Genomic DNA, 15693 nt, shown 5'->3' on the forward strand with positions numbered 1-15693 from the left:
GCCACAGACCACTAGGTTCAGTCTGAGGAGCAATGTTTGCAGTAAACACTCTCTTTCTTACTATGTGATGGACACAGATTGTTCAGCTGTTTTATCAGATGATGCTGCATTGCCCTGTAGCCAAATGTGACTGAACACATTTTTGCTGAGCTATATCCTGCTCTTCTCTATTTTTAGCCAATAATTTCCCAGCTCACAACATATTTTCAGCTACCATTGCTGAGAGTGCCAGTTTAGGACAAAGTGTGTCCCATCTGAAGATCTGGATGGTGGTGGTTATCCCAGCCATCAGAGTATTTAAGACTCATGGAAGGCTTGAGTTTAGGCATGGTTGGAGTACACCACTGTTACATGTCACGTGCAACTGGTAAAGCACAGAGACATGATGGTAGGGGGAAATTGTTCCATCCCTGATTCACCATCGCAGAACTGCATATCTGGCTCCAAAGCTGCTTTATGTTCTGCATAGATTTTGTTTGCTAACTGTGATTGTCCTTTGGCATTTGGCAGCTAGTGTCTGAGAATAAAAAGTGTTACCCACCCAGAAAGTTCTTGTTGTCTGGACTCACCTGATGAAGCAAGAAACTGAAACAGAAAAACTGTGTAGCTGCCCTCTGACAGGGGAGACCTGGCTCTGCCTGACATGTTTTTTTTCACAAAAGGTCATGCCACGTCTGTTTCCCATGGGAACAGTTACATGCTCGCCTTGACCTGAAGTCCTGTCTAGATTCATGGTCTGCTCCACCTTCTTCACTTTGGAGTTTGGTTAAGGGGGGATAGAAAGAAGGTTTCAAATATATATTAAGAACAATCCTGTTTCACAATCTGAGTGTGGTAAGGTTTAACTTCCCTAAAGAACACCTCTGTGGTTGTCTCCACAGAGATTTTGAGATTTTGATGGATCCAAGAGGTTATTCCTCACGACCCACTCATGTACAAAGTTGTTTAAAAATGTCTTGCATATAGGAAATACATAACATATTTATTTAATCTGTGCCCCCTATGCTCTGCTGTACTCTCTCAGAGCAGGTGGTGTAACATGCATTACACAAAAATGGGAGTGAGATCTTGAGACTGAATATATTGAGGATGAGGCTATTGTACTGGAAGCTATTACAGTATTTACAGTGACGTTTCTGATTCAAAGTCCAGAATTAAATCCATTTGAGATGCTGTGGTGTGACCTTTAATGGGCAGTTCATGCTCGAAAACCCTCCAATATAGCTAAGTTAAAACAATTCTGCGAAGAAGAGTGGGCCAAAATTGCTCCACAGTGATGCCAAAGACTCATCACCAGTTATTGCAAACGTTTGAGTTCAGTTTTTGCTGCCAAGGGTGGAAGAATCAGTGATTAGGTTCAGGGGGTAATTTCTTTTTCACATAGGGCCAGATAGGATTGGACAGATTGGATTTTTTCTCTTAATAAATAAAATCATCATTTAGAAACTACATTTTGTATTTACTTCAGTTGTATTTGTGAGATATTAAAATTACTTTGATGATCCAAAACATTTGAGTATGATAAATTTGCAAAAACATCAGGATTTACAAAGGGGCAAATACTTTTTCACGGCACTGTATGGTACAGAAACTGTAGCAACAGATTACTATGCACAGCAGTGTACAAAAACATGTTATTTTTAAATGATTTTCAAAGAGGCCAGTTAATCTTTGTAGCCGCCTGCTGTAAGGGAAAAAGAGAGATACTTGCTCCAAAGAAGAGGAGGACCCAGACACATTGGTACCGATTTGAGACCTTGACTCTGGCTGTTAAGTCACCAACATGATTAGAATATCTAATCACAGCATGAGTGTGGAAACTTTATTTATTTTTTGCTTTTTAAATTAATCATAAAAGACCTGAGTGATTAATAATGTGTAGACCCTGAAGCTGATGTGATCAGACACAAAATGAAGGCAAAGAATTTTAAACAACCACAGTCTGGTTACCCCACAGAGAAAAGGCTTCAGATATACAGTGACAGAGATCACTAGCTGCTAATTTCAGGTTTTAATGAGTCATTAAAACCTTGAAAGAATTTGTTTTGTGTTGATTCTGCCATCTCCTGTGGAATAAACTGTTGGAACGAGTGAGATGAAGCTAGTATGTTTGTTTTGGAAGGAAGAAAAAAAATCACAACTTTTATTTAATGCTGTCCATCTTTATAAACAGCTGTGGTTCAGTTGGTAGAGTCAGTCATCTTGCAACCGTGAGGTTGTGGGCTCATGAAGTCACATATTGCCTTTGGGCAAGACACTCCCACTGCTTCGTAGGTGGTGTGTAAACAGGTATGGATGCGTTTGAATAGATACTTCTGATTGCCAATTCTCCATAGAAGCCTCTGCCATCAGTGTGTGAATGAGGAGTGAATGTTGTGAAAGGGTATGAATGGGCAGGTGTGGCCTGCAGTGTAAAAAGCACTTCGAGTTGTCGAATGACTAGATAAGCACTAAACAAGCTCAAGTCTGTACCATTTAACTGTTGGATATGAAGCAATTGTGTACTGTCAGAAATTTTTGCCATCTAAATTTAACAAACGTTAAACTTGGTAAACATTGTTTTAACACTGTTTTTTCACAATTCACCATACAAAAACACGTGCGAAGAAGAGTTTTCTGGATGGGCAGGGGAGCTCTGCTGTGAGGGAGGCTGAGGAGACAGTGGAAGAAGGGAAACTCCAGAGAGAATTGCATGCTGATGGCTTAAACTTGCAAATAATTTGTACTCAATGGTCCTGAAATAGTTATACATCTCACGTGACAAAAGCTGCCATACATCGAGTATACTTGATATATTGCCCACCCTTAGTGTCTGTTCAGACTCTCTCTCTCAATCAAATTTACAAATGTATTTTAACCATGTTAAATGAGTTGGATCTTCATAGTACCTGACAAATAATCGAGGTTCAAATTCAACCATCACAATTTTGACTTCCCAATCAAATTTAGATTAAATCACAATATTTTTTTGGCCTGAAAAATGTTTAAAAATACTAGTTTAATACTATTTTTGAGGAAGAGATGTTATGATCTACACATCATGCAAACATTCAAGGATCCATTTTTTCTAGAATAATTTTTTAAATAATCATACATTCCTTCTTGAGAGACATAAAATCATCATCCCCTTCAATATGACACAAAATTAAATCACAATCGCAATATTGGGAAAAACTGCACTCAGATCATTTTCCCAAATCATGTAGCTCTACTTTAACCTTGCAGATGAATAAGCCCGTTTCCTTGTTTTTCACTGGCGAATCCATCTTGCAAAGCTCCTATCTGAACGTTTGAGCCCAGTTAGAAAGTGAAAGGACCAATCAAAGACAAGGGACAGTACTTTCAGGCGCGGCAGAGTCGTGACATAAGCAAGCAGCAATAAGAGGCAGGTGCAATTATGGTGGAAGAGCTTAGTGTGGATGCTGCTAAAGCGCAAATTTTATCAGAACTTGACGACATTTCTTCGTTAAAAGAAGAACAAAGAACAGCGGTGAGTTGTTTTCTTTTCAAAAACGACAAAATTCGTGTACTGACATGTCTATAGTCACCACAGCTTGCGATATTCCTCGGTAGCTGCCTGACAGACCATTAGAAGACTGGTAAAAAACAAAGAAACAGCCAATTTCCTTGCTGAAGCCTGGATTACTTATTTAATCCAGATTGCTGTATAACAAGCCAAGAACTCATCATGGGAGGATTAATGTAAAAAACAAACAAACAATGGAAGCCTTCAAGTATTTATGCCAGCATCTTTCCCATCACCTCCCACAGACTTCTCTACTACTCTCAGAAACTGAATCCCAACTATGCCAGATAAAAGTTTGGACATTTATATCAGGCACCGTCACATGTAGGGGAGCTGTAGTGCAATGGCATCTGAAAGTAATTGTAACAGTTCACAGTGGCTGTGGAAATAATGACAGAACCAACACTGACACATACTGTGAGCCAGAGGCAGGGTTCACATTTTTAGCCTTGCTCACTAACTTTTAACACATAGATGCAGTTTCACTGTTATTCCTCCAAAAGGGGAATGTGTGCAGTGTACTTTTAGACTTATTTCTGTATTTAAGGTTTAACTTAATCTTCTAGGACTGTTTATCATTATTTTTGCAAAGAAATGGAGATATCTCCTATAAAATGCATACTCTAGAAAGGATAAAGGACCTGAGCTCTTTAAAAATGCCTGAGCCAAGCATTTGCATTTCACTTAGAAGCAGCAGGAAGGTGCTGAATAAGAGATGGAAAAAACAAAGTTCAGAATAAATGAACAAACTAAATGGAAACATGTCTCAAGGTCATCCTCCTTTCTTTGGCTGAACTTCCACCTCACTCCCCATTTCAGGGTGTGATTTTGAATCAGATTGCCTTAAACTGCTTGGTACTATCCAGATTTTAATATTCAATATCTGTGTATTTTATCTATGTTGATTATTTTATTGAACCCAAGAAGTTACGTGAGAATGAACAGGAGAGGGTGATAAGATTACCTGCAAATTCCTGTTCTTATATTTATGCTCCTTTATGCTCCTTTAAAGGTGAATTTCACAGGAATGGTTGTCTGTGCCATGCAGGGGTTTGTTGTATGTCAGGTTTGATTATCTGCAGCCATAGCCAATAAATCTTGAGAGAAGATGGCAGCACTACACGAACATGGTGCTCCCCTGTTATTATAAATTAGTGTTTCAAACAACCTTACTTGGACAAGAGGCATTGTCACTGATAGAGTGTAACAGCTCTGTAATGTGAAACATCACACAAAATCCCATTCCTGTTAAATAAATTGATAATTGTCCCACATAAATGTGAATAATGTTGATGGGCACATTGAACTAAATGATTAGGAAAGTAATGTCAGACTTCAAAACTAAGCCATGATGCGCACAAACATCAGGATGCCGGAAAATAAAGTTGAAAAAAACTGAGACAACTTTAATGGAAGTAATTAAATAATAGTAAAAAGAAGCAAAAAATGCCACGAGTATCTGGATGCAGCCAAGGACCTCCACTTCATACCAGAAGTCACACGAGCGCCGCCATATCTCGTCTTCTTATACCGAAAGTCACTTGAACTGAATGTCTTCTTCGTTGTTTTCTCTGTGCATCGCCGCCATATTAATATAGGCAAGTCCGCCACATAAGGAAATACAAGTAGACGAAAATTATGCAAGCTTTCAGCTTAACAAGCACAGCAATAACATTGCATTTATTTTAATGATTCTGTTATTCTATTATTCTAATGTTTCTATTATTGACTCCCACTTAACATAATGAGTTATGAAGTTTCAACTTAATTTCATGAGTTATTGGCTTTCCAACTCAAGATTGTGAGTCAGTTCAGTGAAATGGAAATTTCAATGTGCCAACATAACTTAAAAATATGAGTTCTACACCAGTAACCGGATCCCTCAGAAACTGATCACAGCCCCTTTTGTGGCGGTAATATTAAGGCACCATACAAATAGTCCTGGAAATGTGGTCTTGATCTAATGATGATATACTTGCTTTTTGACACACTTGAGCCGGTGCTACACCCAATTGCAATTGCCAAATAACAGAAGAAGATGAACACCAGCCAATCAGATTGAGAGTGGTGAAGTGTTGGAAGTCGACGTTTCATCATCTGGATTAAGGTGAGACCTGGCTGCAGAACGGTGGGCTTTTTTGGATGATGAACAGACAGAGAGCAAGCGAGGAGCAAGGGAAATACGGTAAGAGGTGACATTCATTGACGTTTTAATCGGACTGAATTCATAATTTACCCGAAAGAAATTAATTTCTGTCTCTGTAATGCTTCTGAACACATGATAGCAAAACAACAGCTTGTTAATAGCGGATAAAGTCGGCAGAGGTGAACCTAACTAATGCTAACATTGCTTAGTGCTGCTTAGGCTTACTTTTTAACTTTCACTGAGAAGAAATAAAAGCAGTTAGCAAGAGTTTTATAATATTCACATCCCCAGGAGCACAATCATGGTGCTTGGTTTGAGTTTTACATGCTACTGGTGTTATTTGTTAGCATTTTCATAGGAGGCTCAGTGTCAGTATCAGTATTTAGCCAGGCCCCTGTTGTACACCAGCGCACACACCTTGTCATTTTATCAGCAATTAGCCCAGTAGCTGTGTTCCTACTGGGCTGATTTGATTAAAGTAATGCTATCTGTGTAAATTTTGTGTACATCTGGACTTTAACTAGGGTCCTATAATATTAACACAATAAATGAACTGTCCAATAAAAAAAAAAATCAACTTTTAAACACATGGTATCACAGATATTGACTTAATTTTACAACAGTACTATTTTCTTGAGAATGAGGAAAGTATATGTGGGAGGGTTCCCAGGGGATCATTAATGTGTGGCACAACCCGTGCCTCACTTCACAAACACTCACCTGCCTCCTTCCAAACATACAAGTCTGTCAAAGCAGATGCCTGAAACGCCAGCCAATACAACATACTTCAACAGGGGGCTGTACAGTGGTCTGTAATGTCGGATGAATGGACTACAAGAAAACTGGCCCGTGCTAAAGTTATTTAACCTTGTCGCATCAGAGGGTCACGGAGACAGTGAGGGGTGTCTGTGACAGGTACACAGCGGTGACTGCAGGCTGTACCTGTAGACCTACTCACCCCTCAAATGATTCATACCTGAGATTTTATGAAGGCCTGCACCGCTGCTCAGGGGTTACAGTGGCCTCACAGCAAGAAGGTTGCTGATTTGCTTCTAGCCAGGGCCTTTCTGTGTGGAGTTTGCATGTTCCCTCCTTGCATGTGTGGGTTTTCTCTGGGTACTCCAGCTTCCTCCCACTACCAAAGGCATGCTTGTTGGGTTAATTGATCACTCTAAATTGGCCGTAGATGTGAGTGTGAGCCTGCTTGGTTGTCTGTCTATATGTCAGCCCTGCGATTGACTGGTGACCAGTCCTGGGTGTACCCCGCCTGTTGCCCCAATGACAGCTGGGATAGGCTCCAGCACCCCCACGACTCCTGATGGGATAAGGGGTATAGAAAATGGATGGATGGATGTATTTATGATCCAAATTTAAGTATCACTTTGCACAGACATAATATGTTACAGGAGACTGGCTGGCTGGCTGGACGCCAATGTCTCTGCCATGTTAACAGAGGCAATTCCGCTACGTCATTCAATACAGTAGACCAGGATTATGGAACTTTTCTGGGACTGATCACACCTGATCCCCATGCAACCTGACAGAGCTTGAGCAGTTTGGCAAAGAAGAATGGAGTACAATTGGTGCATCTATTTAAAAAACTGATTTGAAGGGAGTGAATATTTATGCAGTCACTTTATTTTACCATATATATTACACAGTTTGACATCACTTTGTAGGAATTGGTTTTTAGTTTGACATTAAAGAGGTTTTTTTGGTCTAGTCTTTTTTTTTTTGCCAAAAAAAAGCCAAATTACATTGACCATGGTTGATTTATAAAACTAATAAGAGGGTGAAACTTTCAAGGTGTTGAATACTTTTTATAGGCACTGTAAAGGTTGCTTGTAAAGTCTTTGTACAACACATCATGCCCTGTTTGAGAATAAGCTATTGCTACTTAAGCACCATGTCCCAGCTGTGGTTTTCAATACCAAAATTCAGTTATATTATCATAATTTTCTTCCCCCCCAAGACTCCACTATACACTCAACTGTTTTTAGGTTGAAAGGTTTTAGGGCTCCTGCAGTGGAACCATAAATAGCTTTAGGAGAACAGACCAACTGAGAGGTATTCAACCTGCTTAGAAATAGGCTCACATCAGTTTGGCTGCTATGCAAGGGCAAGCAATTTATTGCTTTTTTCAACCACCCACATTTTGAAAGCAGCTGTATTTGAAATTGTCTGTGCACTCCTAAAACCAGCGCTCACAAAGATAGTAGAATCAGTCATGTTTTGTACGCTGACTCAGCATTGAAATTATGTAAAAGCGAACAAGTCGTGTAAAAAATCCTTTTGAAAGCATCGAGGTTAAGTCTTCTTTACAACCTGATGGATTAGAGAGCAGCAATGCTTATGTGTGGGTTGATAATTAAATCTCACATTTTTTTTACATTTTGTTTGATTTGCTTAGCAGGCAGCAAAGGCCAATGTGTCATGCAAAGACATACACTGCTTGTTCCACAAATGCAATGTTTCAGTGGATACCAAAAAAACCCCAAGACAGATTGAGCAGTTCAGCTCTGCCTCCTTATTTTGTTATCTCATGCTATCTGTTTACCTATTCACTCATTAGTTATTCTTTCCTGCCGTGAGTCAGATCGGAGGATTGCTCATTTCCAGTCTTTGGACTCCTGTCAATCATTTTATCCCAGTTAAACTGCACCAATGAGGTACAACCTCTACTTAGAGCTTTCTAATGAGGGCAAACCACTCTACTGGTTTCTCATGAATCTGCTCAGTCCATTACTCTATTTTGACAGTTATCCTCCCAAATACTGAGGTATTTTTAATCCACTGTCAGATTTTATTTCAGCCTACTGAGTGCAGCCATATACTTATTGACAACATGAACATTTCACTAAAGACATAAAAGAAGAAACTTCTATATCAACCATACTCTAAAAATTTATGACAGGTTGATCCTTCTAGTTCTTTTTTTTTTTTTATCAAAATGACGTCTTTGCTAATGTAGAAAGACTGCTTTAGTCGCAGTTATAAATGAAATCCGTAATAACCATTGAATCCTTTTGGGCAAAACAATCTCTGGTGGTCTCTGGTATGAAAGTCTTGACATTTAGTTGAGTCATGCATTCAAGCTTCCTCCTGCTATTGCTGCTGTTAAGAGATGAAACACATTTCCCTAAGTCCACCCATTTTCAACAAACGAAAATTGATCATTATTGAGCCTATCAATACCACTGTTTCCTCTTCTGGTTTCTACTATGTAATGGTGTTTCTAGAGTCGAGTCACGTCATTTAAATCAAATCACTGTTGCACAAACACACGGATTGATTGTCTAATAAAGTTTCTGAATGATGTTGAATTGCCAGCCAACAAGCTCATCAGCATTGTGCATGTTAATAACACAAAAATGTGATGCCTTTGAATGTCTTTGGGTTAAAAGAATTGTGTTAACGTTACCCGAGAGCATGCACAGTTTGCTGTGAGTATATTGCTTCTGTGGAACAGCCACCCCCCTTCCTCCACTCAGAAAAAGCCATAGTAATCCATGTTGAAATTGGCAAGACAAAAGCTTCGCTAACCAAATGACGTGCTTATGGTTGCATTATGATGTGTTCAAGGTCAGGTCATTTGAATGAATATGAAGCAAGTATAAATATAATAGGATATCAAATATAAAAGCAAGTGGAAGCAACCTGAATGAGGGAATGCTTTGACAACAACTGCATGAAATTTGAGCAAGCAACTAAAGACTTAGGGAGACATTTTGAGCACAGAGAAAATCTAAGCATAAACAGGCAGTTTGAGCACAAAGTTAGATTTTAATGGCAAAAACCAGAGCCAAAAATATTTATGCCAAGTTCTCAAAATGTCAAAAAACACTCTTGAGTTTTGCAAAAAATCAGAGTGCAAACTTTTGAAAACACCTCGTTTTTTTGTTGTCAATACAGAGTTCTCTATGAGAGGGAAGAATAAGGTCGCATTCACACATGAGCTGTTTGGGCCACTTCTAACGAACCCTGGGTCAGTTTCCCTGAATGTCAGTGTTTATTTTAACAGCTATTTCTAATTTTAGTCTTAGTCTTTTGATCACGTCTTTTAGTTACAGTCGCATTTAAGTCATTTCTACCCTTTTTAGTTTTAGTCTAGTTTTAGTCGACGAAACCTCAAAAGCATTTCAGTCTAGTTTTAGTCCATAAAAATTCCTCACATATTAGTCTTTACTATTAGTCCAAGCATTTATTATTTTGCCAAATCATGGTAGTGTGGTCTATGCATCCTGCAAAACCCGGGGTTCCTGCTTTCTACTGCTAAGAGGCAGAATAGCTACAGATGCATTGTTTTTTGATAGATTTACCCACAGTGGAGAAATATCATTGATTTTGATTGTCTGACGTAAACTAAATTATATCTGAGTCTAGTTTTGGTCATCATGTTGAGAGATTCACTTACTTTTTGTCAGTTTTAGTCATCACAGATATATCTTTGGTTAGTCTCAGTCTAGTTTTTGTCATGGAGTAAAAGGCTGTCATAGTTTTAGTCAACAAAATTAACACTGCTGGATAGTCCAGTTTGTTTGGAGTGATGTGAAAGTTCATTCATACTCTGGTAAGGACAAAACAAGTGAACTCTGGTCTGCTGAAAAATGGGGGTCTCAGTTCATTCCCAAGCAAACCCTGGTGTGGTTTGTTTCAGGTGTAAATGCAAAACAGACCAACTGGTGGCCTAAAGTCGGAGTCTCTCAGGGCGCATTCACACCAGAGCTGTTTGGTCTGCTTTAAATAAACTCTGGTTCGTTTCCCCTGATAGTCCAGCTCATGTGGAGTGGTGTGAAAGCTCACACGAACTCTGGTGCGGACCAAACAAGGGGACTCTGGTTCCGCTTGAAAACAGGGGGTCTTGGTCCACTCCCAAACAAACCCTGGTGCGTTTCGTTGGAGGTGTGACAGCAAAGCAGACCAACTTGTGAACCAAAGGCAGGAAGTGGCATAAAGCGTAATGATACACAGATTTATATGTAATTTAATACGCTCATATACATGTCAGTACCTTGCTTGGCGTCTGTGTAGCCATGGCAACCTGTCGAAGTCCGTGCTGATTTATTCGTCTCATGTAAAGGACGACATGCTGGACAGCTCACCACCTTGCTGGCTGCTCATAATGCCGCAATGCAAGAGTAGAAACCATAAGACAGTGTAAATTCTGTGTTTTTTCATTGTTTATGTGGAAGAAAAGACCGGCGGAAGGAGTTTCTTCTTCTTCTTCTAGGCCTTCTGTTCTTCTTAGTCGCCGTTTGTTCATGGCGACAGTGCCCCTAGTAGGCAGAGGTTGTAGGTGTTCAGGCGGTTTGGTCTGCTTGACCAAGAGAGCAGTGTGAATACGGACCAAACCAAAGGAAAGTGCAACAATGTTGCCATTTCTGTTCCAAAACGGACCGAGTCCCCCGGACTATCAGGTGTGTAAACGACCTCACTCTTACTTTGGCTCACCTTCTTCTGTACAGACTAATTTCATGAAAAAAACAACATGCTTGGCAGCTCACTGCCTCACTTACTGCTCATACTGAGCGCCTTCTTGTGTTTTTGTGTATATGAATACCAAAGCAAGAGGTGAAGTACCAAGACAGCAGAATAAGATAGTTTTCTGGTTTTTGTTCTGGCCAATACATGAGTAGCAAACCAGACCACAAGAAAGTGCAACAATGGTACAATTTCAGCCCCGAATCCAACCGAGTCCCCTGGACTATCAGGTGTGAAAACAACCTTACACACATGCAGACTACGATTCCGGTCAATAGTCAGACACAAGTAGCCTTTTTGCAAAGTTCCAGTCTATAGCTACGTGCAAGCCAACTACAACAACAATGGCGGAATCAGGAGTCCTATTTCTACTGCTCATTCCCAACAATTTACTTAAACAATGACCACTTTGTAATTAAGGGTCCCAACCTCTTTATCAATCCACACAAATGTTCATTGTAAGCCATTTTTGCATGTTTTTACCTCATCACTGTGGAAGGACCTGTACGCTACTTGCACATGTACGTGTTGTTTCATTGCAAAATCGAGCCGTCAGGACCCAACTTGGCATGTGTTGTAAATGAACTGGAGCTTTTCTATCCGTCAGACTACCCAAAGCAGTTTTGCACTGCAGGACACTCCTACCCATTCACTCCACGTTCATACACTGATGGCAGACGTTGCTATGGAGATTGGCCCTCACTATTAGCTAATTCCATTCATACACATCCATACCCATTTCCACGCCATTGATGAAGCAGTTGGAGCATATTGGGGTTAAGTGTCTTGCCCAAAGACACATTGAATTGTAAGTGCAGGAGTTGGGGATTGAACCCATGATCTTCCTATTGCATACAACCAACTCTACCTACTGAACCACAGTTGCCCTGACATGATGGTCACTGAGTGAGTATTAATCTTTCCTTACTATATTGACAATTGTGCTTCCGGTAGACACAATGGGCAATACTTGCAATAAGGTCCCACTGTGTACTAAATATTTTTTAGCAGAGCTGCACCGATTGTGAAAAATAGGGCTGATAACAGTACCACTGTTTAACATAACAGTTTAGATGACATCAATGCCAATGATTTTTTTTTCATAACTTCCTGTAGTGTAAGACTCCTAGTGTACCAACATATTCTGTCACATCTGACCGCGAAAACAGATCGGTTTGTCTTTGATTCAACAGCTACATTTTCCAAATGCCAACGTAAAACTGATTGGACACAATAGATAATCAGTGATATCTTTCCAAATAATTTGGCCAGTGGCTGATGTTTTGAATGGGATAATATTGGCTAAGACTGATGATAAACCAATGCATCTGTACATCCCTAGTTTTTAGTAGATTGTGCTGATCCATGTGCATGCCAGCTGCTATCAAAGTACCGTCGTCTGAACCTAGGACTTTTTAAAACTGAAACTGATAAATTTTAACCTGGCAAGCACAGCGTTTGGGAAAGGGCAGAGCCTTTGAAAAAAACTCGGAGAGTGATTGGATGAACGTTCTGTCTGTCTCATGTTTATGGGCCAATCAGAGCAACTAAACACGTGACATAGCTGCCAGCGAGCTGCACCCCTACCAAAGGAGTAAACTCCATTAGAGCTGCATAATGTGAATCATGGCAACTGTAGACATGTAAGTACATGACTTTGTTGTTTTTGAGAAGAAAACAACTCAATGCTGTACGTTGTTCTTCTCTCAACAAAGAAATGTCGTCAAGTTCTGATAAAACTGGCGCCTTAGTTAACCTTGCAAAGCAGACAGATACGCCCATTTCCTTGTTTTTCACTGGCGAATCCATTTTGCAAAGCTTCCATCTGAACCGTTTGGGCCTGGTTAGAAAGTGACAGGACCAATCAGCGACGAGGGGCAGTACTTTCAGGCGCAGCAGAGTCGTGACGTAAACAAGCAGCAGCAAGAGCTGGGGCAGTTATGGAGGAAGAGATTAGTGTGGATGCTGCTAAAGTGCCAGTTTTATCAGATCTTGATGACATTTCTCTGCTAAAAGAAGAACAAAGAACAGCAGTGAGTTGTTTTCTTTCCAAAAACTACAAAAGTCGAGTACTTACACGTCTAGAGTCGCCATGTTTCGCATTATTCCCCGTAGCTCCGCACGCACAGCTGGCCCGTAGAGATGTGATAGAACGTTCATCCAATCATACTCCGAGTTTTTTCAAAGCCTCTGCGTTTTCTCAAACGTTTCCTATTGAAGCTTTTCCAAATGGGTGTGTGAAACAAATCCATCTGGCGTGTCAGGTTACGCCTTAGCAGCATCCACGATAATGTCTTCCGCCATAATTGCACTGGCATCTCATTGCTGCTTGCTCACGTCACAACTCCACGGCACCTGAAAGTACTGCCCCTCAACGCTGATTGGTCCTGTCACTTTCTAACCGAGCCCAAACGGTTTAGATGGGAGCTTTGCAAGATGGATTCACCAGTGAGAAACAAGGAAATGGGCGTATCCATCTGCTTTGCAAGGTTAGATAAATCTGATTTTAGCAGATAATTTGAAGTCAGCCTTAATACACAATTGTATCATCTTTTCCATCTTTGCTGTTGTAACTTTTCTTTGAAATGATGTAAGGCCTGTATTGACACCTGTCCTGAGTAAAGCCTTTCTTTACATGACCTCATTGTAGATTAGTCCCAGTCTCCTAAACTAATAAATCCTAACCTTTGAGTCTGAGAAGTTCATCAGTGTGATCTTGACTGTTCTTCCCACTGTCTGCACCAGCTCCTCTAGAAAAATCTGCTCAATAAAAAGGTCTGCTCTTACACCCGATAAGGTATTTTACGAGGGTTTCTGACATTTCCAAACTGTCTGAAGGCCTGCCCGGTGAGGAGTCTGAACATTATACTGCACCTGATCAGAAATCCAATCTGATTAATGCGAGAAGCTGCCTCATTTCTGCTGAGCCGATCAAAAGATTCAAGGACCAATTTCTTATATGTTGTTTACTGATCAGGACCAGGACCTTGAGCCTGTATACTGGGCAAAACTCCTGCATTAAGTATTCTTTTGCTTCCATAATGTCAAAATCAGAATTGCCTCTGAAAGTTAAATCATTACGCAAAGGCTGAGACTTTTTAGACAACAGGTGGGGTAAAGTGGGCTTTTATAAAGTAGATGGGCAACCCAGCTGCTTTTCTCTGTCTTCCTTTCTACCGTTTTGTTGCTGCATCATTTTTCCCTCAACAGACTTTCATGAATTATTAACTTTCACCTCTCCTTAACAAAACTCCTCCAGCTGGATTCATCAGAGGAAAGCAGACTTTCAGCCCTTGTAGCAGTTTCAAACAAAGTTAAACTCTCCTAAAGGTGGTGTGATGCCATTTAAAAGCAGCAGCTTTTATATGTAAGAAGTCCCACATGGTAGCAGAGCAGTGTGGAGATATTTGATGTAAACTCTCGGAACGTTAAAAATGTATTTCCTCTTACCTGAGGGAGGGAGAGGATGACGCTCATAGTCCAGGCTACAGTCAACATGATTTTGCTTTTCCTTTTCGCCTCGCTGATCCCCAGAGGGTTGAGGATGGCGGACTGTCTGTCCAAACTGATGACCACTGTCACAAAGGCGCACGAGTACATCGCCACCAGCTTCAGAAACATGAGCAGCCTGCAGGCGACGTCACCCGCTTGCCACTGCACCGTGATGTTCCACACCGCGTCCACAGGCATCACGATGAAGGTCACCAAGAGGTCCGCAGCCGTCAGGTTCATAATGAGGATCCTCACGTGAGATTTGCGCTTGCCGCCGTTGCTGGCAGCCCACAACACGAGTAAGTTACAGACAGCTGACACGGCGCACAGAGTGAAGGTGATAATGACTCTGACTTTAGCCGCTGTGGAGAAAGTAGGAAGCTGGAGCGCGTCTCCATCAGCGCTCTTGTTGCACACGGATGTGGCTCCTTGGCAGCTGCCATTCAGGGTTTGATCCGTCAACTGGTGGAACATAATGAGCCCCAAAGTCTGCAAAGAAAAGCGAGGAAACAATCCCGTCTGATCCTAGACTGTAGCTGTCTTTGTCATGAGCATCTCCAGCTAGATCCTACGCTGTGGAAACTGAAGAGAAAACAACATTATCTCACTTAATGCGCGACTGGATGTGCTGGTTCAACATACCACAGGCTGGAGATACTGTGCGTTATGGCATCATCGTGGCTCGTTAAAACAGCTCTATGTGAAATCCTGGCACGTGCAGCTTTAATTGGCGCTCATTTATGTACAGACACACTTTTGGAATTCATTCAAATGCGCGCCCTAACAAATACGCATGTGACACCTTCCATAGATGAATAGAGTAAGAGATAAAAATAATGAACAGATGTAGGAAAAAGAGATCAGAATCATTAACAATGACGCGCAGATATCTATCGAACTTCCACGATCGTCCTTTTCTTAATTTACGCACGGTGCCAGAGTCTTTAAATCTGTCAATTAAATTTACTTACCTCTTTGTCACCTGTACAGGACAATTACAACAGTTGTGTGAGATCCAATGAAACCAAATTACGCGCAGATAAAAATA

General features: G+C 40.7%; 1 protein-coding gene across 1 annotated transcript in view; it reads right to left on the bottom strand.

The window, feature by feature from the left end:
- Positions 1 to 15119, bottom strand: part of gnrhr4 (gonadotropin releasing hormone receptor 4) — a 36303-nt gene extending 21184 nt beyond the window's left edge. The window contains exon 1 of the mRNA XM_041795780.1: positions 14604 to 15119. Within this exon, the coding sequence (XP_041651714.1) occupies positions 14604 to 15119 (516 nt within the window). The remainder of the gene's footprint in view (positions 1 to 14603) is intronic.
- Between the last annotated feature and the right edge of the window lie 574 nt (positions 15120 to 15693).

The sequence above is a fragment of the Cheilinus undulatus genome, linkage group 9 (genome assembly GCF_018320785.1).
Source record: "Cheilinus undulatus linkage group 9, ASM1832078v1, whole genome shotgun sequence".
Lineage (NCBI taxonomy): Eukaryota > Metazoa > Chordata > Actinopteri > Labriformes > Labridae > Cheilinus > Cheilinus undulatus.